We start from the raw sequence: 27,271 nt of genomic DNA, 5'->3' as shown, positions 1-27,271 counted from the left end.
TCTTCTATCCACCAAACTCTGCAGTCCACATTCTCTCAGCCGATCCTCATAACTATCCTTGTACAGTCCTGAAACCATCTTTGTCATCCGTCTTTGTATCCTTTCCACAGTTAATTTATCCCCTTCAAATCCTGGGGACCAAATCTGAGAACAATAGTCCAAGTGTGGTCTGATCAGAGACTTATACAACGGAATGATAACCCTCTTATCTCTGCAGGTCAGTGTCCTTCTCATAATAGCAGCAATCCTCTGTGTTACCTTCACCACCTTTGCAATATGTCCCCTAAACTTCAGGTTTCTATCAATCATCAACCCCAGATCTCTAATCCACCCTACTTCCTCCAGTATAACTCCTCCCATAGAGTATGCAGCATCCCATCGATGTTTCCCAAACCTCAAGACCTTACATTTTGCTGCATTAAAATGACACCCCCATTCATTTGCCCATCTATCTAGCTTATTTAAATCCTCTTGCAGGGCTACCACATCTGCACTATTACTAATAATCCTTCCAAGCTTCGCATCATCTGCAAACAACTGAATATCCCCCTGCAATCCACTGGCTATGTCATTGATATAAAGGTTAAACAATATAGGTCCTAGTACTGAGCCCTGTGGGACCCCACTTGTAACCCTCTGCCTCCTGGAAACTGCTCCACCATACACAACTCTCTGATACCTATCAGACAGCCAATCCTGAATCCAGTTGACCAATCTGACATCCAGACCCATGTGCTGCAACTTAAATATCAGCTTATCATGTGGCACCCTGTCAAATGCCTTCGCCAAGTCTAAGAAAATTGCAGTATATGCCTTTCCCTCATCTAATGCTCTTGTAACTTTATTATAAAAGGCTAGCATATTGCTAAAACAAGAGCGTCCTTTCACAAATCCATGTTGATTCTCACAGATAACATTACCCTCATCTGCCCAATGCTGTACACGGTCCCTCACTACTTTCTCCAAGATCTTAACTGTGTCATTGTACTGTGTGTCATTGTAGCCACCACTTCAACGTTGTTATCAATATCCAACCAATTGTCAAATTCTTCTTTTGACATACCATCTGGGATTTTATCAAAAATTTCATTTGTAAGATATTCAAATTCTTTGGAAGAAGGAGTTTCAGAGTTAGTTTTAAAAAATCCACCTTTTTAGAAGCAGTTTTCAATAGTCTTCTCTGAGACTTGCTTCCATGACATTGCTAACAAATGCAATGCATCAAGAAGGGAAATCTTTTTTTGCAATTGCACTAGCATCAGATTGGTCTTTTATATCAAGTTCAGCTATAATTCTTGCATGAACTTCCCTTCGATAATAACTTTAAAAGCTAGTATGATGTCTTGGTCACATGGTTGGATTAAGGATGTAGTGTTCGAAGGCAAGAAAATTACTTTGATGTTCTTTAATGATAAATTGTTTGTGTGTGCAGTGCAGTTGTCTACTAACAAGACAATTTTCGACTTTTATTTAAGATCCCACTTAACCAATTTTTAAAAATGGCATTAGTCATCCAAGCATTTGCACTAGAATAGTAGTCAACAGGCAAATTTTTGACACTTTCATATTTCATATTTCAAAATCCACAATGTTGGAAAAATTGCTTTATCCAGACAATATTGCCTATCAATTTTTATTCATTGTTTGCTACATACAAAAGTCTGAATCCATACAGGAGAAACAGTTCCATACCATTAACACTTCTGCCACCAAAACTTTATAGTTTTTGGATACACTTGGATGTAAGACATTCTCCATGGAATGAAAATGATTTGACTGATCCTTATCAAATCTTTGAACTTCAGGCAGTTGTTTCCACATCAGCCAGCCAAGATTTCTGTACCACAAATTTAGAACATCCTTTATTGGTGGTGGTGGTGGTGGGAGGGGGGGGACACCACCACAAACTCAATGACACCAATATTTTGTCTCTGTCACAATGTCATCATTGGAGATATAATATTACAACTGTAACTTGCACAGAGGCAACACAAAATCAAGTAGTAAGTGACTGGATCAAAAGCCTGAAATCCCAGAAGCAACATCTATGGTTGTTGGGTTAGAGGTCTAAGAATATCTTGGAAAATTTCACACAACCATATTTATTAAAGTTGGATTGGTTTTTAAGATGCTTATTCAAAAAAAAAAAAAAAAGTATCTCACGTTTGTACTTACTATAGCAAAGGATAGTTTTTCTATTTAATTCTGGGTAGGATGTACACAGCACGATCTTCTAGATCTAACTGATCATAACTGTATTTATTATTATTATTATTATTACCAGGGACTCCAAGGACTCATCATGTAAGGGCACTCTATTCTACTTCAATAAATACATCTCACACTCTCCACTACTACTTACTTCTCCTACTACCATCGCCATCATCAACAACAGCATTTTTTGTCTGTGAATTGTGTGTTTTTAAGGCCGATTTATCTGTATGTGGGATGAAAACCCGAGTTTCTGAGAGAAAAAACCATGCTACCTCTGTGTGAGATCGGCTAACTCACCTTCAATTGAAAAGCACATATAAGGATTCCCTTCATCGTGACGAGAATCAAACCCAGATCTTTTCCAATTGAAGGGCACAATGTCCTGCTGTTCTTCCAATTTCTAAGAAAAACAAATATATTTCTTATATTCATTCAGATGGACATTAACAGATCCACTTTTATATGTAATAAGTCAAGTTGCAAGTAAAAGAAACTTTATATACATTTGGAATTGAGAGAAGGTGAGTGATCTTTAGGGCAACCAGCTTGATATCAGGTTTGAAAGCAGTGCAGAAATTATGTTTGTTCAAAAGTTTTTTTTTTTTTTTTTTTTTTTAAGATGTCCAAATACAGAGAATAGTAATAGCTTTATTGTAATTTATAAGTTGAGAGAACTGAGGGATGGAAGGGATAACAAGTATTTTGTTAGAATTTTAATAATTAGATAAGAATGTGCGACAAATACAGTTAAGTACAACTGCAAGGAAAGATGGGTTGGAATAGAGGTCAGTGACTCTGTTAACTAGTTTTTATAATATCATATTGTTGAAAAGGTAAGGAAATTTACGAATCTATCTTCTATGCATGTTAGTTTTCTGGAAACTGTGAAAGAAAGTATCATCATCCATTTTCTGTCCACTGCTGGATGAAGGCCTTCCCAAATTCTTCCATTCTGTCCTATATCTGAATCTAGTCTAGCTATCTCTTTAATCTCATTCTCCTACCATCTCTTTGGTCTTTATACAACTCTTTCCATCTCTGGGATTTCTTCAATTAACATGAAGAAACAGTGATAAATAATACTATTTATTTATTGTGTTTTTTGCGTTTAATTGAAGAAATCTCTCATAGCACAGGTATCTCTTAAACAACCATCTCTAGGATACCATTCAGATATTAACTTGTCCATATTTTGAGTACAGTAGTATTCCCCCCCCCACTGCCATCCATGAGGATACATTCCAAGACACCCTGTGGATACCTGAAAACCACAGATAGTACCAAACCCTATATATAATATGTTTTTTCCTATACATACATATGATAAAGTTTAATTTATAAGTTAGGCAAAGTAAGATATTAACAATAACTAATAATAAAATAGAACAATTCTAACAACATACTGGAATAAAAGTTATCTGCATGTGAATAGAATCTTGGCAACCTCAGCATACATTTTTATTATTATTATTTCTTTATTATTTTATAAAGAAATAATACTTTCACCTTTCACCTTTTCACTTAAAAGGAAGCACTTGACGACTTCTCTTTGGCATATCCGAATTGCCAGCATCACTGCTCTTGTACTTTGGGACCATTATTAAGTAAAATAAGGGTTACTTGAACACAAGCACTGCGATACTGTGGCAGTTGATCTGATAACCAAAAACTATTCAGAATGGCGCACAATTTAAAACTTAGGAATTGTTTATGACTAAAAGAAAGAGCAATACAGCTTCATTTCGGCGATGCAAAATTACATCGGCAAAGTGGATATTAGCTCAACATTATTTCAAAGCTGAATGTTTGTAGAAACTATGAAGTTTCGTAAGTTGACCTGAGAACTTACGAGAATACAATCCTCGGCATCCCCCCAAGTTGCCTTGGCTTGCATTACTTGACTGAAGCAGCTAAGGTAACTTAAATTTCCTCGGTTTGCCTGGTCTCTGAGGAGAACCAACCAGTTTGAAGCATCTGTCAGGCCAGTGAAACCTTATCAAAATGGACCAATAGAGGGCGAATATACGGATGCTCGGGCAAGCAATCATGTCTCCTATAAGGTCCGTGCTAGGGCAACTTGTAAATGCTGGCGGGTGTATTCCTGTAAGCTCTCTGGTCAAATTTCTTATGAAACTTTCATAGTTTCTGCATTCAGCTTTGAAATAATGCTGGATTTAATATCTACTTGATTTATATAATTTAAAACCTTATATTTTGCAACACTGAACTTTCATCCCCATTTATGTGCCTATTCACTTAATTTATTCAAGTCTTCTTGTAAAGACTCAACATTTTCTCTACTCTTCATAATTCGTTACAGCTTTGCATCATCTGCAAACAACTGAATATTCCCCATCTAAATCTTCACCAATATTATTAATATATAAGTTAAATAAGCAATGGTCCTAAAATAACCTGTGAGGCACACCACTAGTAACTTTTCTCTTCCTGGATATTGCCCCCCCCCCCATACACAACTTGCTGATACCTGTCAGGTAGCCAGTCTGTGATCTAATACACTAATTTAATATCCAACAACCCCATCCACTCTAGTTTGAACTAACTTATCATGTGGTAATCTATCAAAGCCTTTGCAAAATCTAAGTATACTATGCTGTATCCCTCTCCTCTGTTCAAGGAAGCCATCATCTTATTGTAATAAGTAAGCAGATTAATAAAACATGAACTCTCTTTAGCAAATCCATGCTGTCCAACAAGGATCCAGAAGTGGGTTGACAACAATGGTATCAACCCACTTCTGGATCCTTGTTTTTTCACCAGCTTCTCCAACAACTTAACCACAACCCCTGACACACAGATAGGCATATAATTTGATGCCTGAGTTCTATCACTTCCCTTATGAAGCAGCACAACTTAACTCTGTAACACAGAGTTCGAATTTTGTTACACGTCTAGTTCTGCCAACAGAGAGTGTTGGCACAACTAGACTCTGTAAATTGCATTTTCTCAACCTTTCCTCATAATTAACAGAAAAGTTCATTTTTATATTCAGTGACTTGTAAATGAAAAGAATTCTACTTTGTTTGATTATCAATTATGCCATTGTGCTTATAAAATGTAGAATCCATAAACATGCAATCTTAATGAAAATCAACTTACCTAATGTATTATCAAATGTTGTGTACAATTCAATCTTTGGTATATCAGGACCAAGACATTCTAATACATAATATTTTGCTCCTGGACTAAAAATGGCATTATTATACAAACACTCCTCTCCCATATTACAAGTTAGGCACTCTGGTGTCATAGGTTTTGAGGATGCATTTTTAACAACAAATAAGTGCTGTTCTCCTGGTTTTCCTTCCAAAGTACTTAAGTAATAACTAGAAAAAAAGACGGTTTTCATTAAATCAGTGTATGGTAATAATAATAATTATGGAATATGCCACTATTAATGTATGCTACTGTTAACAAGTAAGGAAATGATCAGTGGGAATTATGATATGGGGCATTTCTTAATTTGATTCTTGTATAGTGACAACATTCATTCATTATCATAACAATTAAACCTAGAGTAGTTTTTGGCATGTGCAAGTAGAAATTTGTTTTAATGAATTCTGCTATTAAAATGGTCCAAATGAAATAACACAATAAATCAAATAATTTTAATAACAGTCCTAAATACCCAATGTCATTAAATTTTATTAAGCTAGGGAGGAATTGTTGCTATGGTTTCAAACTGTTTTGCCACTAAAAACAATCCAAATATAGCAAAATAAACAAATAAAGGAATTTTTCAATTAGTTTTGAACATAGAAAAAAACTGTTTAACAATGTTTTAAATTACTTCACTAAAGCATACTTAATTATTATATTTGGAATCATTTGTGAATAAAAATAAGCCCAATTATAGCAATAAAATAAAGATGAAAAATTTAAATTATTTTTCTAATAAAAATAAATAAAAACTTACAACTATAATGAAACAAGAAAAAAAAAAATACTATAATTTCAAAATATTTGATCGATAAAAATCTTTCATTGGGCAGTCCCATACTTTTTTTGAATTCCACCCACACAAGTTTGTAAATTTACCATACATGCACTTTATACAGGTCAAAATTATTCAGAGTAGAATTTTCATTTGTCATTATTTCCTTTGTTCCTGTGAGAGCAGTAATGACTCTCAGAAAATATAATAATTTATTTAACAATGACTTTTACATGGATTGCTCTTTCATTTAATTGAAAAATGAAATGTTTCATTTCATTTTTCAACAAACTCTTTATTTTCTATATGCTTATGTTATCACTGCACAGGATGTTGAACAGTGCTTTGCTCAGCTCAGCAAACAGCTGAAATAAGCTATTCATATGCGATGGCATATGAATGGCTTATTTCAGCTCCTCAACATGGTGTCCTCAGAGCACATCCTTCAGAGGGCCAGACAAAGTGCTTCAGAGTGCTTAGCTCTCTGAAGTCAGAGAATGCCAGAAATAGGCTTTAGGCGGGAGTTGAGGAAAAATAGTCCAACAATTGTGAGTGCATCCCTTCTGCACAAATTGGTGTGAGATTAGGCACTGCCATGAAGAAGGATGACTTCACTCATGTTTCTGGTAGACCAAATTCTATGAATTTGTTTTTTCAATTTCTGCAAAATCTCCATATATACTGTTCTAAATTGATCATAATGTATTTTTCCAAAACACCTACAAGCAAGACCCTGTTTTCATTCAAAAAAAAAAAAAACAGTTGTCATGACTTTTCTTATAGAAGACTATCTTTTGAAAGTAATGATGAACTGAGATTATCCAATTCCATTATTATTATTCAGGCCTCCATGGAGTCAAAAGACTCATCATGGGAGGTCCTTCCTAAGAAACACAAAGTCTATCACACCACTCCTTAAACTCATTAACCGTTCTCACTCTCGCCACTCCATCAGGCAATGCATTCCATGGTTCAATCACCCTCCATGCAAAAGAAACCACTCCTCACCATCTTGCAAACAGTTTCCTTTTGTAACTTCCAGGGATGGCCTCTTGTCATCATTCCTTCCCGCTGTTCAACCAAGCAAAAGCACTCCCAAGTTCAACCAAGTTTTGAAATTCTGTGTCAAACCTGTAACCACCTCTCAACAGTTTAAAAGTCTCAATCATATCACCTCTCCTTCTTCTATCCACCAAACTCTGCAGTCCACATTCCTTCAGCCGATCCTCATAACTAACATGGTACAGTCCTGAAACCATCTTTGTTATCCACCTTTGTACCTTTTCCACAGTTAATTTATCCCCTTCAAATCCCGGGGACCAAATCTGAGAACAATAGTCTAAGTGTGGTCTGATCAGAGATTATATAACGGAATGATAACCCTTTTATCTCTGCAGGTCAGTGTCCTTCTCATAATTGCAGCAATCCTTTGTGTTACCTTCACCACCCTTGCAATATGTCCCCTAAATTTCAGGTATCTATCAATCATCGACCCCAGATCTCTAATCCACTCTACTTCCTCCAGTATAACTCCTCCCATAGAGTATGCAGTGTCCCATCGATGTTTCCCAAACCTCAAGACCTTACATTTTGCTGCATTAAAATGACACCCCCATTCATTTGCCCATCTATCTAGCTTATTCAAATCCTCTTGCAGGGCTACCACATCTGCACTATTACTAATAATCTTTTCCAGCTTTGCATCATCTGCAAACAGCTGAATATCCCCTTGCAATCCACTGACAATGTCATTGATATAAAGGTTAAACAATATAGGTCCCAGTACTAAGCCTCATGGGACCCAACTTGTAACCCTCTGCCTCCTTGAAACTGTCCCACCATACACAACTCTCTGATACCTATCGGACAGCCAATCCTGAATCCAGTTAACCAATCTGACATCCAGACCCATGTGCTGCAACTTAAATATCAGCTTATCATGTGGCACCCTGTCAAATGCTTTCGCTAAGTCTAAGAAAATGGCAGTATATGCCTTTCCCTCATCTAATGCTCTTGTAACTTTATTATAAAAGACTAGCATATTGCTAAAACAAGAGTGCCCTTTCACAAATCCATGTTGACTCTCACGGATAACACCACCCTCATCTTCCCAGTGCTGTATACGGTCCCTCACTACTTTCTCCAAGATCTTAACTACTGATGACACACAAACTGGCCTATAATTAGACACTTCTGGTCTGCTACCACCCTTATGCAATGGCACTATCTTACCTTCCTTCCATTCCATGGGAACCTTTCCCACAGCCAGACTTTCATTGAAAAGCCAGGTCAAAGGCACTGTCAGTTCCCTAGCACATTCTCTCAGAACTCGTGGTGGAATACCATCCAGTCCCACAGCTTTACTGACATCCAGAGCACTCGGTATTTGAAACACACTCTTCTCCTGTACCTCTAAACCTTGAACCTGCCCTATCCCTCTAATATTAAAACTGCCTCCTCCAGGATGAAATACTCCAATAAAGTGTTCATTGAACAATTCCACTATGTCCTCTGCATCAGTCACTCTATTCCCATTTTTATCCTGCAATATCATTCTTCCACAGTCATTTCTCCTCCTACTGGCCACATAGCTAAAAAATTCCCTAGGATTTTTTTGGATCTGAGGGCAAATCTCCTCTCATATTCCAGTTTTGCCTTCCTTACCATACTAGTCACTTTTCTGGCCTGTGCATGCAATTCCTGCTTAATATTGTTTGTCATCCACTTTACTCCAAATTGTGTCCTCTTCTTCACTCGTGGTATACAACTTACCATTGCTGCTAACAAATATTCTTTCACAATTTCCCACGCACTAATGATATCCTGCCCTTCCAATTCCTCCCTCCACGAAACTTCCCCAAGTTGACGTCTAAGACTATTATAATCACCTGCTTTATAATTCCACATACGTTCCCGTCCTTTGATACTCCTGCAGTCTATTCATTTTCCAAGTCAAAACCATATGGTCACTCTCTCCAACTGGTGGGAGAGTTGTCATCTCAGTTATTATCAACCCTTCTGATGCTATAACAAATCCAAAACTCTTGAACCTCTTGTTCCCTCTATTACATGTTGCCCAAGACATTTGTCCCTCAAGAATTCTAGAAATTCCATTCCCTTATTGCTGCATGCATCTTCCTCTCCCCAATCTGTACTGCTGTAGTTAAAATCTCCCATAACAATAATTCTTCTTGCACTTGCCAAACTCAACTGTCTAAACATCTCCTGGTTCCCACCCTCTGTGCTCCTGGGCCTGTAGCAACACCCCACTAGATATCCTGTCTTGCCCACCTCCACCTCACATCATATGCTTTCAAAATCATTAGTGTCACAGCCTTCCAAAGCCTCCACTCTTAGAGGAGGCTTTGGAAGGCTGTGACATAGGTCGTCACTTATCATAAGCAGTACTCCACCACCATGCTTTCCCTTCCTATCCTGCTGAAAAATGCTGTACCCAGCGACTTCTATTCCTGTTATTATATCCTCTTCTGTCAACCACGTCTCAGTGATCCCAATAATTTTTGGCCAGGCTGATGCTATGAGTGCCACCATTTCCTCTCCCTTATTCCAGATACTCCTGGCTTTAGTATAAAGCATATAAATTCCGTTGTTTCTATACCCAGCATTATCCCCCTCTAGACTCCACTGAGCTCAGTGTTATCTGATGTCGTCTCGCCTTCTCCCAAGTACACACTCCCACAAAAGGCCACCCCTGCTACCATCCTTCCTGGGACATACTGACTCGTTCAGAACAGCAATCTCTCCAGATGCCTATTTCCTTCCTCATTCAAATATAAGCAGTCTCTCGCATACAATTCCTCTCTGTCCTCAAATGCACTCCAAGCTTCCACATATTCCAGTCCTCTCTTGTCACACATTCTAGCTATTATGTCCTTCAATATTACCGCTCTTCTGCTCAGCTCATCATTATCATACCTAGGCAACATGCACACTACCTTTCCTCTCTCTGTCTTCTTCCATACAGCCTCAAGCAAAAATCTCATATCTCTCGCTGCCCGAGTTACATTACCACTAAAGTCACTTGTTCCTACCATGACAATCATCTCATCCACCCTTAAACCTCTCTCACCTCTTATGAGCTCATTTTTATCACCTGTGACTATGCATCACAGGAAATTCTTCTCCTCACCATCTTATAGCTGTGGTTGTTAATGATGGTCAATTGCCACTGTTTATCCAATACTGACTGCACTGCATAATTCATGAGTTTCAAGATGACAATGTTCCTCGATCAGTGCATAAGTATGACTCTTGTTTTTGCCATCATTGCCATTGCTGGCTAACTGCTTCAACTCACTGTGGTGACACTAGAGGCTACTAATATCTACTCAGTGATTGGTAAAGCTTTCTACTGCAAGTAAATTGAAAAAAATAAATAAATAAAGAATTACATTATTCAGAGATCTTTCTGAGTTGTGGTACTTTCTAAAAATCCAACAAGTATGCTGAAAGTTAAACTGCATTTTCTTTGACCTGTATTTTGGATTATGTACTGTAGATATATAATTTTCTTTTGCCTAATTTTGCCACAATAAATGTCTGATAGGAATCAAATCCAAATGACTTAATGTATTTTAATAGTGATCCTAAATACTAAATTTCTTTCAATTCTATCATAATTATTAATATTAGTATACAGAACTTTTTTGAAAAAAAAAATGCATTTATTCAAACCAAAACTGAATAATATTATTACTGCATAAGTACATTCAGCCAACCTGGTTGGCTGAGTGGTTAGCTCTCCAGCCAAAAGGCTGCAGGTTCAAATCCTGCGTAGGCATGGATCTTTGTGATTGTCGTCTGGCTTAATACATTCATTTACCCAAGTATAGATACACTCTCCCAATATGGACTGGGTCACCATGGGAGTAGTATACCTAAACCTCCCTCAATGGGAGAGGCCTTCACCCTGCAGTGGGTAGAAAAAGTAGGCTGTTCAAGTACATTCATGGAGTCCTAAGACACATCATGGGAGACCCAAACTATCAACACAATATCTATCATACCTCTCCTTGAAACCATTAACAGACAAATCACTTACAACTGATTCAGGCAACCCATTCCAATCATTCACTACTCTCCAAGTGAAAAATCTAGTCCTCACGCCCTTGCTAACCATACTCTTACCCAACTTCCAGGGATGACCTCTTGTTCTCCCTCTAGCCAAGTGCTGACACACTCACTTGCATCAATCCTATAAAATCCTTTAAATAACTTAACTGTTTCTATCATATCCTCCCTTTATCACCTATCAACCAACTTTTGCAATCTACAAATCCTCAATCTATTCTCATAGGGAATATTCCACAAAGCACTCGCATATGGATCCTCTCCACCACTTCCTCATCTCCACGAAACCTAGCAGATTAGACCTGAGCACAGTAATTCGGATGTGGTCATATTAATGCTTTATAAAGAGGAATAATAACTCTCTTATCTGTGCTCGTTAGTGTGTTCTTCAATAGCCAAGTAATCCTCTGGCTATCCTAGCTAATTTAGTAATATGTCCTCTAAACTTCAACTCTTTATCTACCACCACTACCCTCCCAAAATCTCTGGTTTCACCAGTTTCCTGGAGTATAGTTCCCTCAATGTGGTACACAGCTTGTAATCTTTGTATCCCAAAATGCATAACTTTACATTTTTCCACATTAAATCAACATCCATTATGTTTTGTCCATACTGTCAGCCTGTTCAAATCATCCTGCAAGTTCTCTACATCATCTTGATTAACAATTATGCTATTCAACTTTGTATCATCAGCAAACAACTGAATATCTCCCTTCAATTTATTTCCTATATCATTTATGTACAAATTAAACAGCAGCGGTTCAAGCAGAGAGCCTTGTGACACACTAGTTATCTGCCTCCTCCTGAATTCTACTCCTCCAGATACCACATTTTCATATCTATCCATCAGACACCCTTTTATCCATATCACCAGTTTGATATCCATCCCCATTTGTTGCAGTTTGCATAATAGTGTTCCATGTGGTATTCTGTCAAAAGCCTTTGACAGGATACCTGTCAGAATGGCTACATGATGATACTGCTAAATTTTGCAATTCAGCATCATGTAGCCATTCCCTTTATCCAAGTCAACTGTCACCTTATTATAAAAAAGTTAATAGAAATTACTAAGGCATGAACTACCCTTCACAAAGCCATGTTGCCCCTTATATCATCTACTCATTCCTGAATTCTCTTTTTGACCAACTTTTACTACCACTCTTGAGATCCTGATTGGTCTATAAATTTGCTATCAAAGACTTAGATCCTCCTTTATGCAAAGGTATTATTTTGCCCTCCTTCCACTTCCTTGGGACCTTGCCAGAGATAATACTGAAATAAAACAAACTAGTGTCAAAGGTGTGAGCAAACAAAGTTTGTGCCTGAAAGTATCTTCAGGACTGGGGTAAGGTGGTACAACACTAGGGCACTCCTTGCAAAGGTGGAGCAAGCTACCAACACTCCTATCTCAGTATCTCTCATAATGCAAAACACATCTCCTTGCAGATATGTCTAATGTTATGCATTAAGGGAAGGGCCACAACCCAGACTAGTTTCGACCTTTATTGAGGTCTCTTCAGTGGGAGTCAGGCCCAAGTGGAGCAGGCAGAAGCATTAGCAGGTCATCTCTACCTATAGGAGTTGCCAAATGGTGTGCCACCCTTTTTTAATAAATTACTCTGGATTTAGAGAAAGATGTTGAAAGTTTATTTAATTTGGCAACTCCTATAGGTAGAGATGACCTGCTAATGCTTCTGCCTGGTATCTCCACTTGGGCCTGGCTCCCACTGAAGAGACCTCAATAAAGGTCGAAACTAGTCTGGGTTGTGGCCCTTCCCTTAATGCATAACATTAGACATATCCGCAAGGAGATGTGTTTTGCATTATGGGAGATACTGAGATAGGATTGTTGGTAGCTTGCTCCACCTTTTCAAGGAGTGCCCTGGTGTTGTACCACCTTACCCCAGTCAGTCCTGAAGATATTTTCAGGCGCAAACTTTGTTTGCTCACACTTGGATAAAGGATTAAACTAAATTTATTATACTCTAACCAAGTGAAAAATAAACTTTCAACATAGTGTCAAAGGTATCGCCAGTTCCACTGCACGTTCTCTTAAAATGCAAGCCGATATCCCATCCAATCCCAAAGCTGTATTTGCATTCAGAATCTGTAATATCCTAAGTATCTCCAGTTCATCAATCTCTGTTCTCACATGACGGAGGTGACAGTCCCTGTCACCTCTGTCATAACAATATCTTATTATTATTATTATTATTACAGGCCACTCACTCCATGGAGTCCTTAGACTCATATCAAGGGAGACTCTAAACATCATACCAAGAACTATCCAACATTTGTGCAGCATCTATCATAATACTTTGCTTTCACTCATTTGCTGTCAGCATCCACAACAGACTCTGGCAACCTATTCCACTTATTCACCACACTCTAAGCAAAAAATCTAGTTCTGATGCCCTTGTTAACTACAATCTTGCTCAGTTTCCAAGGATGGTCCTAATTCTCATACCATCAGACCTGTTCTGAAATATTTCCTCTGTATTAATCTTGTAAAAACCCTTCATGTAATATGATAAGGGGTGATATGATGTATATCTTCATCATATCACCCCTCTTCCACCTGTTAACCAATTTCTGTAGCCCACAAATCTTAAACCTGTTCTCGTAAGTTCATTCCATAGACCTGCTACCATCTTGGTAGCAGGTCTATGGAATGAATATTCACTCACTTCTGGATCCTCTCCACTTCTTACTCATCACCAAGAAACACAGTTGACCAGATCTATATGCATTAGTGAAGATGTGGTCTTATCAAGGCTTGATAAAGGAATAATAACTTACTTGTCTCTGGTCATCAAAGTATTCTTCAGTAACCAAGTAATCCGATGAGCTGCTTTAGTCACTTTTGCTATGTGCCCAATAAACTTTAACTCTCTAGCCACTATCACTCCCAAATTTCTGACATCATTAATTTCCTGGAGTAAAGTTCCATCAATGTGGTATACAGCTGGTAATATTTTCACCCCAAATGCTTATACTGTGCCACATTAAACTGACACCCATTATCCTTTGTCCAGGCTGCCAGTCTATCCAAATCACCGTGCAAAATTTTAACATAATCTGTATTAACTATTGCTCTAGCCAATTTTGAATCACTGGCACACAACTTAACAGTTCCTCTCAAATCCTTTCCTATATCATTAATGTACAAATTAAATAGTAGCAGCCCAAAAACAGTCCAGTGCATGCCACTAGTCACAGACCTCCTTTTGGACTCTACTCCTGAATAAACTACTCTCTTACTATTCTTACTATTATGTGACATCTCCAGGGAGTCCAAAGACTCATTGAGGGAGGGCATATCTTTCCATCAACCACCCTCTTATCCACTTTACCAACCTTATATCCATCCACATGTGCTGTAGTTTATCGATCAGAATTCCATGTGGTATCCTGTCAAAGTCTTTTGCATAGTCCAGCAGTATCACTGTAAACCTATTATCTTTATTCAAATCAGCCTGTCACTGTATTATAAAACTTGAGAAAGTTACTGAGGCACAACCTATCCTTCACAAACCATGTTGTCCACCATACAGTATTCCATTTCTATCTGTTCCTGTATTTTGCTCTTGACCAATTCTCCAGTACATTGACAACAACTCCAGATATGCTGATTGATTAGTAATTTGCTACATCGGTCTTGGCGCCTTCTTTATGCAATAGAACTATTTTTACCTCTTTCCACCCCTTGGGACTAACCCAGAGCTGAGACTTAGATTAAACAATATGGTCAAAGGCACCCTTCATGTAAAACTTGAGCTAGTATACCATCTACTCACAATCCCATGCACCTCTATTTCATTTACCTCAGTTCCCATATAAGTTCTTTGCCTCTCTCTCTCTCGTTATTGCAACATTCCCATCTGGATGATATACTCCTGCAAAGTGTTCACTTAGTAATTCTACTATTTCAACTGATTCAGTTACCTCCCTACCATTGGCATTCATTAAAATCATTCTACCATAAACATTCTTCCTTTTACTTGCAACATATCGAAAGGTTGGGATTATCTTTGGCCTGCACCACATTAGTTACCCTTCTGGCCTGTGCTTTCTAATGTTTGTGTGCCTTGCTGGTCACCTTTCTCCTTGAATTCACGCCACAATTTTTATTATTTTTTTGTAGATTCAGCTTAATGACGATGATGATATTTATTCATGTAACTTCCACTTCATTTACTCTCCTGACTAAGTATGCAGTCTCTCATTACTTCCCTCAAACACTCCTTTAATACTTCCCGTGCACTAATCAACATCCAGCCCTTGCAGTTTCACATGCTATAGCACTGATCCAAGCAATCTCCTAAGCTTGCCATATTACCAGCCCTCGTGAGTGGCTTTTTCGAACTCTGCCAAATAATGAAAAAATGTTGAGGTTGTGGTTGGTGTACTCTCCTTCCAAGAAAGCTCTTCACTGCTTTTGTTGCAGACTATTTGCAGACAGAAGTCATTCAAATTTTGATTCTACAGATGGATTCAACATGTGGTGGAAACTTAATCCCAAAATATTCAACCATGAATCTAGTGTGGCCCATGTTCGATCTTTCACACAATAAAAGGAGCTGGAAATTAGAATCCGACATAATGCAACAATTGATAAAAAGGAACAAGAACAAGTTGAAAATGAAGTGAAGAAGTGGAGGAAGATATTTTCAAGATTGTTGAATATCATTAAATTCCTAAAACAAAATTTAGCTTTACGGGATCACTGAGAAGGAATTTATTACGAGACTGATGATGAACCTGAATCAATGGGAAATAGAGGAAATGTTTTGGAATTAGTTCATTTGTTGGAGAAATACAATCCAGTGTTACGTGAACATATTCTAAGAATCAAGCTGAGAAAAACGTTTGCTAAATCCTATATGTTGCCTACTGTTCAGAACGAGTTTATAGAAATTTTGAGAGAAAAAGTAAGAAGAAAAGTTATCGAGCAAGTAAAAGAAGCAAAGTATTTTGCAATGATATTCAACAGCACCCCTGATATTTTTCATAAGGATCAAATGAGCCAAGTTTTACACTACGTTATGATCGATGGAAATAAAGTGAAGGTTGTGGAATGATTTGTTGATTTCATTGAAACAAAAGGTAAAACCGCCAAGAATATTTCAACTATGATTTTGCAAAAATTAGAAAACGACAGAATTGGTATTCAAAATTGTAGAGGAAAAGCATATGATAATGCTGCTGTGATGACTGGTCACCATACTGGCGTTCAGAAATACATCAAGGAAATTAACAGAAAAGCAGAATTTGTTGCATGTACAAATCACTCGCTGAATTTGGTGGGTGTACATGCAGCTTCTGTTGCTGTGAATTCTGTTACCTTTTTTGGAACTGTGGAGCATTTGTTCATGTTTTTATCTTCCTCAACCCATCACTGGGATATTCTGACTTTTAGTCACTGGTCAAAGTGTCAAGCATGTAGTAGAAATTCAGTGGAGTGCATGGGGAGATGCTGTGAATGTTGTAAAAAAAAAATTATTCGAAAATCTTAAGTGCTGTAGAACATTTAACTGGTGAAGAAGAAAATAGAGTTACTAGGTCAGATGCTGGCATGCTGCTTGTTGCGTTACAATTGTTCTCCTTTCTGTGCTTTCTTGGCCTGTGGGAATCTGTCCTTCTAGAAATTAACAATACACAGGTCTACCTCCAAACCAAAGAATTGAATATACAACAATGTGACATAAAACCTGGGGCTTCAAAAGCATTTTTAACTGGATGAAAATAGGGACAATTAGTTAACAATTCAGTAACTTATGCCAAAGAAATTTGTGATGATCTGGGAATAGTCATGGATCGTCGGTGTAGAAAGAAGTAACTGATGGCAGGTGAAGAATCACGAGATGCTGAATTGTCATATGAAACTGAATTGAAGAGAGAAGTTTTTTTCTTCACTGGGGAGTGATCCAAGAAATCACCACGAGATTTCAACAGCTTCATGTTCTTGCTGAAAAATATGCCTTCCTTACTCCATCGAATCTTTTGAACGATAAATACGAATATCAACTAAATCATGATCACAATGACGTTAATAAAGAGGAGTTCCTCATTAAGAGAAAAAGACTTCAGAGTTTTATTTCTGTTGCTGCTACGTAAGACGAAACAGAGACGTGGAAGGATGGTCCCCTTGAACTTTTGCAGTTTATTCTAAAATACAGTCTTGAAAACTCAGTTCCAAATATTGCAATACTACTGCGAATTTTCCTCACAATTGCTGTAAGTGTTGCTAGTTGTGAGAGGAGTTTTTCTAAATTAAAACTGATTAAGAATTACCTAAGATCTACAATGAGTACTTTGAGGTTAAGAAATCTTGCCATACTGTCTATAGAATAGCAACTGAGTGATGAAATAAACTTCAACAATGTCATCAACGATTTTGCTAACAGAAAATCGTTGATGACATCGTTGATGTCTATAAAAATAACATTGTAGAATGTTGGAATTTAAGTTTTTACTTCAAAAATAAACAGTGTTTTAATGGAAGTTTTTTCACTTGGCTATGTTACCAATAATATATGTTTGGTTTAATCCTTTATCCAAGTGTAAGCAAACAAAGTTTGTGCCTGAATTATAGTAAGTATAGTATTATAGTGTTTATATTATAGTATTATAGAGCTTATATTATAGTGTTCCAATATATTTCTCTATATGTCTTTTTGACTTTTTTTGTAGTATTTTTGGCGTAGTATTTAGGCAGTTTTGTATTGAGAAGGGCGGCTACCTCATTCACCACATCCTGTGAGGATATCAATCACCAAATCTAACACCAATAAATCTCATATTGCTTCCATCAAGCAGCATGTGTGATGGATAGTTATCCCACAGAAACTCAACAAATTCACTTTCCATATTACCATACGCTCTCTTCTTTCTAATCCACATTACTATAATTAAAATCTCTCATTAGGATTATTTTCCTTTTACTTGTTCAACTAATTTGTCTAAACATTTCAAAATCAGCGCACTTCACATTCCCTGGCCTATAACAACATCCTATTAGATATACTATTCTATTGATCTCAGTTTCACACCTAATACTTGAAAATCTTCCCAAGTAATTCTGTTTTCCAGTTCCATTCTTGAAGGACATAATTCCTCTGCTATCATTAACAATACTCTCTCTCTCCTTGTTTTGCCTCCTATCCTTTCAGAAAATTCTATATTCTACCATTCAAGTCCTGACAATATATCATCCTGAATCAACCAAGTTTCCCTTATGCCAATTATCTTTGAGCATACTGATTTGATCAATGCTACAAACTCAGCTCCTTTATTTCTGATACTGTGTACATTAGTATACAATCAAAATGATTCTTCACTCTTTCAAGAGACAGGTCTTCTGACCCTGTAACAACATCCAACCCTCTCATACCTTGATTCCCTCTATCATATTCTGCTTCTAGTAATTATCTTTCATTAAGTCAATAAATTCCATTTCATTCCTGCCGTGCAATCTTTCCTCCTTCCAATTTATGCTTCCAATGTTGAAGTCAATCATAATAATTACTTGACTTGCACTCATTATAGTAATCTGCATGTCTTCCACATCATCTCACACCAGATTAACTCAAAAAAACTACCATCTTCCAGACTGACTCCTAATCTTGTTGGCTGCAGTTCATCTGCTATCATCAGCAGTGCTCCAAACACCTATCCTGTCTAGTCTAACCTCCTGGAAAATACTAAATCCATCCCATTCTGTCCATATAACTATGTCATCTGTGCTAGCCAAGTCTCTCTGATGTCTATAACTTTTGGCAAGATTGAACTAACCAATATCAAAAACTTTCCCCTCTTATTTGTCATGCTTCTAGCATTAGTATGTAGAAACTGCAGCATTCTCCTAGGTCTCCACCACATTTACATCCAGAATTGATTACCTCATTCAATATTGTTGCCTGAGAGACTAGATTCCACATTTTTTGGTCATTCATACACTCATTCGCTTCATGGATGTGGTGCCTTCACATATGCTCATCTAGATCAGCCCTAATTGATTTAGTTTTCCTGACTCTGTGCTTTCACACTCTCTGTGAGCAAAGCTCTCTTCAGATACCTAACTCCAAATCCATTAAGTGTGCAGTCTATCAGCCTTGTACAAATCTTTCTGTCCACCAAACTCGGGCCATAGGTCCACACACTCTACGTCATTCCTTCTGCACAACTTGTGTTTTGATTCATTAACTATCATTGTTCTCCTTCTCAGTTTGCTTCTATCATAGCATGGCAGCAGACTTACAGACTTCTCCATCTCACTCTTCTTTTTCACTTTCTTCTTACAACAACTTTTTCATATCCTCCCTAATACAATACTTCTCACCTCTCAAGTCATTGTTTCCAGCCAAAACAATTAATTATTTCACCTTCTCTTTCTGCATCCTGACTGCATTGGTTTGGTTGGTTTCCCCTTTCAGTCATTTCCGATCCTAGGTTTTGTAAGCATTGCCTACAAAGTGTTCCTGGTGAGATTTTTACAGGGTAGTTCCACCATTGACCCCAAAAAAAAATGTCCCAGCCAGCATATGGCTGGGACATATTCATGACTGTAATTCACATGTGTTCACAGGGCTGGTTTGCCTGTTCTTGGGGGGGATGAAAAATCCACGAGTTTCCGGATGAAAAAAACCCATTACCTCCGTATGAGACTGACTAACTCACCTTTCATCAAAAGAGACAAGTCAAAAGTTCCTCATGTCACTGACAAGAATCAAACCCAGGTTTTTTCCAACCAAAGGGCTTGTCTGAGCTACAGAGGCTCTCCTGACAGCATTACTAATATTATTAATTTTCATACCAGAAAATTGTACCAGAAATATGAATGTCATGTCTGTATCCCAAACCCAAAATTTTATTCAATTCCATCCTACCAGTGAGTACTGCAATATAAAAGTTTCTCAATACATTTTATCCTGTGGCCTTGCAAGTAGTCTGATTCACAATTTTTATAAAAACTCAAAATAGGAATGAAATCTGTCCAACTGGGGTTCCAAAATAACTTGTATATGGATAGAAAGAAAACTGTTATAAATGCTTATGCATTTTCTCATGATAAAATTTGAATGGATTGAAAAAGCAATAGGAAATGATTAAAAGAAGTATTTAATGCTTCCAATATTTCATCTCAGTTAGAGACATCGTCGGAGAGTACAAAATGAGACTAGTAACACACACGCACACACAAGCAGTACAAAACTAACTGAAACACGTGGAAGAGAGAGAGATCGGCAGCCTAGGATGTAAACTGGGATCTCAAAGTATTAGTGTTTCCCATTTTGGGAAGTTTTATGCAACCACATTTATTTAAATTAAGCTGATTTTTAAGAGCAGCAGCAGATTATAAAAACAGTCTTTCTCTTCTAAATTTACTATGATAGAGCATGATGGTGTTTTTCCAATTGTTTCTGTGAGCTGTATCCAAAGTATGGTCTGCAAGGGCAGACTGACCATAATCATGACTGCAGATGTATTTTTTATGTTCTTCAATTCAAATGATAGCTGATCTTCCGGTCTGTCCATAATAGGCCAACTTGCAGGAACAAGAAATTTTATTTACAACCAGAACCTGAGAGGGGAGAGAATTTGTCTTTAGTGGAGAGGATAAGGGTAGCTAGTTTAAAGTGGGGGCTTGAAAGTGATGTAAAGATTGTATTTCTTTAAGATTCTGGATATTATTTCTGATGTGCCTTGGACATAGAGGATGGTGATAGCATTACAAAAATATTTCTGAAGAGAAGGTCGTGGATTTGGGAAATGATTGATTTATTATTTTTTTGATATTATGGGAACTGTAGCCATTAGATAGAAAAGTATGGTGTATATGACTGAGTTCTGTTGCAAGAGAGGTCTCAATGGAACAAAGGTTTGTTAGAGAATTGTTAGCTCTATGGGTTAGTGTTTTTATGTGTGTGTATGTGGGGGGGGGTGATGGGATAGTTTGTGAATGTATCTGCTTGTGTGAGTTGGTTTCCTATACACTGAAAAGGACAGGTTACCATTAGGTTGGAGGGTGACCAAGGTATCTAAGAAAGGCCACACTAGTATTAGTTTTCTTTTCCACAGTAAATTGTATTCTAGGGCGAAGGCTGTTGAGGTGACAAAGAAAAGTATCTAATGTGTCTGGGTCATGAAACCAAATAGAAAAGACATCATCTACATATCTCAACCAGATAGAAGGTTTGAGAGGGGCTGAGTCAAAATCTTATTTTTCAAAATCTTCCATAAAAAAATAGCAAGGGGGAGAGGGGAGACCCCCATAGAGGTACCCTCTATCTGTTTATAGATTTTGTTCTTCCAAGAGAAATAACTGGAATGGATAGCAAAAGGAAAAGAGCCCAATGATATCAATGCATGAAGTACTACACGTTTAAGGTTAATACATTTAACCCAACAATGGTCAAATGAGGATTGTTAGGCAAGCATTCACTAATTTAGACACGATTGATTGACTATTAAATAACAATATCTATCAAATTCATAGCAGGTTGCATAACTAAAAAATTGCATTCACAACAACTTATATTTTTGATACTTCTTCAAACTTTGTAATAGAAAAATAGGGTAAGACAATACATTAATGCACTGTCAAGTTAACAACAATACACCAATTCAAAATTTAGAATTATGAGACGCTCCTAATCAGAAATTTGACAAGATTTCACATAGAACTCTATTGCATAAATTGGAATGAGTATAGAAATGATTTGAATTACAGGTTTGCTGATGGACAAATATCAAAGAGTGATTTATGGAAAAGTTGGATCCAGGAGAAAGCAGGTGATCAATGGTGCACCACAGGGCTCAGTACTTGGTCCTCTGTTATTTAATTTGTATATCAATCATATAAGAAATGATTTGACAGGAAATATTTAGTTGTTCGCTGATGATGCTAAACTTGAAAGAGCAATGGTAAATGCATGTGATGCAGAGATCCTGAAGGAAGACTTAAATAGACTAGTAGTATGGGCAAAGGTAAATGGCTGCCATTAACATGGCCAAGTGTAAGGTAGTAGTCTGGGAAGATATCAGAAGCTGTGTGGAGTTGAAGTTTAGAGGGCATATTGTGAAGATAACCCAAACAGCACATCAGATTATGTGGTTGTTGAGGAATACACTAACAAGTAGGAATAGAGAGATTATTGTTTTCCTATATAAGGTTTTAATAAGGTCACATCTGGACTCCCAGATTCCGTGGTGATGAAGTTATGGAGAGGATCTAAAGGGGAGTAACAAATGTGGCAGGTTTGTGGAATGCTCCCTATGAGAGTAGATTGATGGTCTGTAGACTTCAAAAATTAGCTGATAGAGAAAAAAGAGGTGACATGATAGAAGCATTTAAGTTATTAAAGGTGTTTTATAAAATTGATACTGAAGACTTTTTTCAGTACATGGCAAGAAGGAAGAGAACAAAGGGTCATCTGTGGAAGTTGTATAAGAGTGTGGTTATCAAGGGTGTTAGGAATAGCTTTTATTTTCTTGGAGGGTGGTGAATGTGTGGAATGGGTTGCTAGAGGTGGTTGTAGATGCGTCATCAGTGAACCAGTTTAAGGAGAAGTATGATAGGTATTGTGTGAATGATAGCTGGTGTGAGAATAAATGGATCTCTCATGATGAGTTTTCTGACTCCACTGAGATACCTGTATAATAATAATAATATATATATATTTCTCCCACACATGAAAGGCAGAAGAGCCTATAGAAAACAAATACTGTGTGTGGGCAGGGTCAGGAGTAGAGAAATCTGTTGATAATCTTCTTGAACTGTTGGAGATTGTAATTCTTTTGGAATACTTCATGGGGAAGGCTGTTCCACAGAACTGAGAACAAAAGGAATTGAGGTGGAAAGGATGAAAGATGACTGAAAGTAGTAAGTTTAGTGAGAATACAGTTCAACTGTAAAGGGATGTCGAGCAGCTGTTTCTGGAGGTTCTGTAGATCTGGGAGAAAGTGTGCTCTGGAAAATTTTTTGTTTAAAAAACAAACAAAAAACTAGCAATATTGCTTATAATTTGTTACATGTAATTTATATAATTTAGTTTTTAGTCTTAGATAATGCAAACTAGAGCAATAGAGTCCAAATTCTTTTTGTTCAAAAAGTTCAACTTGATACTTCATACATGTCTGTGAAATTGTTCTTTATTGAGAGTGAGAGGACTCTGGTTTAAGAGCAAGAGTGATAAGAGAGTGTGCAGGAAATGTTTTAAAAGTGAGGGCCAGATGTGTGTCAAGTGCAAAGAGTGGGAATAAAGTGTCAGCTGTATTAATTAATTATTACAAATCTCTTAATTAACTATATTAATTACAGCAAGCTCATAACGCTGCTTGAAATGCTTGATAACAGTGCCTTGGCAGAAGAAACTGCAATGGTTCGATGTTCAGAGTGCATCGGAAATGGTAAAGGAATTTGAAGGAAGTAGATGCAAGTGACATACCTAAAGCCAGAATAAATCAAGTGGGAATTCAATGGATAAATAGCATCATTAAGCAGGAGGTGCAAAAATGATGGAATATACATTAGAGAGTAATTTATGGAAGGGAAGAACACAGGAGAAAGCCCGTGACTACTGTATGATCTCAGCAAAACTATTACTTGCAAGATTTCTACAAAACTGTAGAAATCTTGCAGGATGATTTAAATAGACTGATAATATAGGCAAAGGAGAATGACTACCAGTTTAATGTGGCAAAGTATGAAGTTATTCATTTTGAGATAAAAGATTACGAAGTTTACTGCACTGGTGGAAATGGGTTGCAGGAAAAATGCTTCTCAATCCCTTGCTTACATCCTCCTTATACAGTTTCCAGGGATGACCTCTTGTTCTCCCCTAATGATATGATGCTGATGAATTGTAGGTTAAAGTTCAGGACTTATTGCAAAAGTAGCTAAAATGGCTCACAGGATTATCTGTTAATGAAGAATACACTGACAAGCAGAGGTAAGGAGCTTATTATATCTCTTTACAAGACTATGATATGAACTATTTGTGCACAGATCTGGTCACCTGGGTTTCTTGAGGAAGAGAGGACTAACCAGAGGTGAGTTATCAGGATGGTGGTGGGCAATGGAATGCTCCATATAAAGATAAATATATTGAAAATTTGTGGGTTATAGAAATTGGCAGAAAAGAAAGAAGATATGGGAGAGAGACAATATAAATTATTTAAAGGTAACTGCAGGATTGATATAGAGGAAATTTTTCGATACATGACTAACGGGAGAAGAACTCTCATTAGACTCATCGAGGGAGGCCCAAATCATATTCATCACAACTATTTGACATTCATACAGTATCTATCATACCTCGCCTTAAACTCATTCACTGTCACAGCATCCACTACAGACTCAGGGAGCGCATTCCACTCATTCACTACTCTAAAAGTAAAGAACCCAGCTCTAACACCTTTACTAACCACACTTTTGCCCAGTTTCCATGGATGTCCCCTAGTCCTCCCACAACCAGCCCTGTTCTCAAAAATATCTTCTGAATTAATTTTATAGAAACCCTTCAGTAATTTGAATGTCTCAATCATATCTCCCCTCCTCCGCCTATCAACCAAGTATGATTAAATAAGGGTGTGAGGACTAGATACTCTACTTGGAATGAGTTGCAGAGGCAGTTATAAGTGTTCTGTCAGTGAATGGGCTCAGAAAAACAAAGTATGATAGATATAATTGAAATTATTATTATTATCCTAAGACATCACAAAGTTACAGACTCATCTACTCGTAAGATGTCCCTTTTGTCATACACACACAGCTCATCATACTGCGCCTTAAATATATTCAAATTGTCTGCAGACACCATGCACTCAGGCAATGCATTCACAACTCCCCATGCAAAATACCTGCTTCTCAATCCCTTGCTTACATCCTCCTTATACAGTTTCCAGGGATGACCTCTTGTTCTCTCCTAATCTCCCACCATTTTATGAAAAACTTCTTCAATGTTAATCCTATAACAAATCCTTATCAACTTGTCTCTATCATATAACCCCTCTTCCTCTTATCCACTAGAATCTGCAAATTGCATTGTCTCAACTTTCTTCATATTCAACATTACACAGATCAGAAACTATTTTGATCAATTGCCTCTGGACCATTTCCAACATCTACCCTTTTAAAAACCAGGAGACCAAATCTGTGCGCAGTAGTCCATGTGTAGCCTAATTAGAGCCTTGTACAGTGGAACCAGAATCTTCTTACTTCTACAAGTCAGTGTCCTCCGCATCATTCCCAGAATTCATTAGTGTTGTCCTCACAATTTTGGCAATATGTCCATTAAATTTTAGATCCCTATCCACCATTAAACCAACCAAGATCTCTTATTTCCTGTGCCTCCAACAATATATCCCCATCCAGAGTAACTTCTACATCCTATCTTTGTTTTCCAAATTTTAAAACCTTATGTTTCACAACATTGAATTGGCATCTCCATTTCATCGGTCTATTCAAATCTTCTTGTAAAGCAACAACATCTGCTCTACACCTCATAGTTCATCCCAACTTTGCATCATCTAGAAACAGCTGTATATCCCCATTCAAATCTTCCACAATAACCTTAACATATATGTCAAACGTCAGTGGCCCTAAAACAGATGCCTGAGACACACCTTTAGTGATTTTCCTCTTCTGGGATATTGCCCTCCCATATACAACTTGCTGATACCTATTAGACAGCCAATTTCCAAATTCAATGCACTAGTCTAATATCCAATACAATCTGGTCTAGTTTGACTATCAACTGTAATATTCTATCAAAAGCCTTTGCAAAGTCAAAGTATACTACTGTGTATCCATTTCCTACAGTAATACAGTAATCTACTTACTGCGATAAGTAAGTAGATTTCTAAAACATGACCTCTCTTTAGCAAATCCATGCTGTCCATCAAAGATCCACTGTTGTCAACCCAATACTGATTCTTGATTGTCAACCCAATACTGATTCTTGATTGTCAACCCAATTCTTGATCCTGCTTCTTACCAGCCTTTCTAACACTTTAACCACAGCATGCAGACTGATCTATAATTTGATGCTTGAATTCTGTCACTTCCTTTATGAAGCAGTATAATCTTGCCTTCCTTCCATTTCTTTGGAACTTGACCCAATGTAAGATTCCTTCAAAACATGCAATGATATATCATCAAGTCCAACAGCCTTATTAATTACAAGTTTGCTTAATTTCTCACATACCTATTTCTCACTCACAGTCAGTCTCCTCTCATCATTATCATCATCCACTGCTCTAGAACTCTTTATAATGTCACATTCACAATGGTGAAAGACTTTTATGGATACTCATTAAATATCTCAACTATATCCTCTACCTAACTGCTGCTTATACTGAACTTTTGCTACCCTTACCAACTGAGTCACCCTTCTTGCCTGTTCTTTGTATTCCTCATGGGAATTGATTATTACTACTCCTCTTATGTTACCTGTGCGATGTCTTTTTTTCTCTGTATTGTCCAATCTCGCCAAAGCAGCATGGATATTCTTTCCACCCAACTCTTCATTGTGCATTATAGCTGCAAGATGTCTCCTGAGCTCATCATAATCACCAACCTTGTAGTTCCACATGTACTCTTTCCTCAAATGGTTGGCAACCACCATATGTCAGTTTAGCAGTGCTTGGTGAAATGTTTAGAGCCTCCCTCAATGAGTTGCAGATTCCATGAAGATAAGCATATAACAATAATCCCATTTCCATTTTCCTTTGCATTTTAGGATGAATGGCCTATTTTGTCTAAGTAACTTGACTTCGTTGAAACATTATTAATACTCTGACAGGGCGGTTAATCCTATGTGCATAGTGTATTGTGACTGTCAGTAGTGCTCGTTCTTCTGGTCTGTTTTGCAGGATGAAAAGGAAACGTTTCTGGGAAGAAAAAAAAATTAATAATGGGAAGGAACACACACACAAACAAAGGTGGCAAACCATAGTCAGCATTTGTTTCTGAAGTTAGCAGTACATTGTTAATAAATTATCTTATGC

General features: G+C 37.3%; 1 protein-coding gene across 2 annotated transcripts in view; it reads right to left on the bottom strand.

Moving 5' to 3' along the window:
* Positions 1-27,271, bottom strand: part of LOC150101779 (dipeptidyl peptidase 4-like) — a 576,437-nt gene that overhangs the window by 102,279 nt on the left and 446,887 nt on the right. For both annotated transcript variants that reach the window (XM_090400235.1, XM_090400236.1), the window contains exon 14: positions 5,335-5,561. In XM_090400235.1, coding sequence (XP_090256361.1) covers positions 5,335-5,561 — 227 coding nt within the window. The remainder of the gene's footprint in view (positions 1-5,334; positions 5,562-27,271) is intronic.

This window comes from Typopeltis vanoorti, chromosome 11 (genome assembly GCF_054136105.1).
Source record: "Typopeltis vanoorti isolate ZY-2024b chromosome 11, IOZ_Tvanoo_1.0, whole genome shotgun sequence".
Lineage (NCBI taxonomy): Eukaryota > Metazoa > Arthropoda > Arachnida > Uropygi > Thelyphonidae > Typopeltis > Typopeltis vanoorti.
Note: the sequence above shows the minus strand (reverse complement) of the source record. Positions and strands in the feature narration are given on the sequence as shown.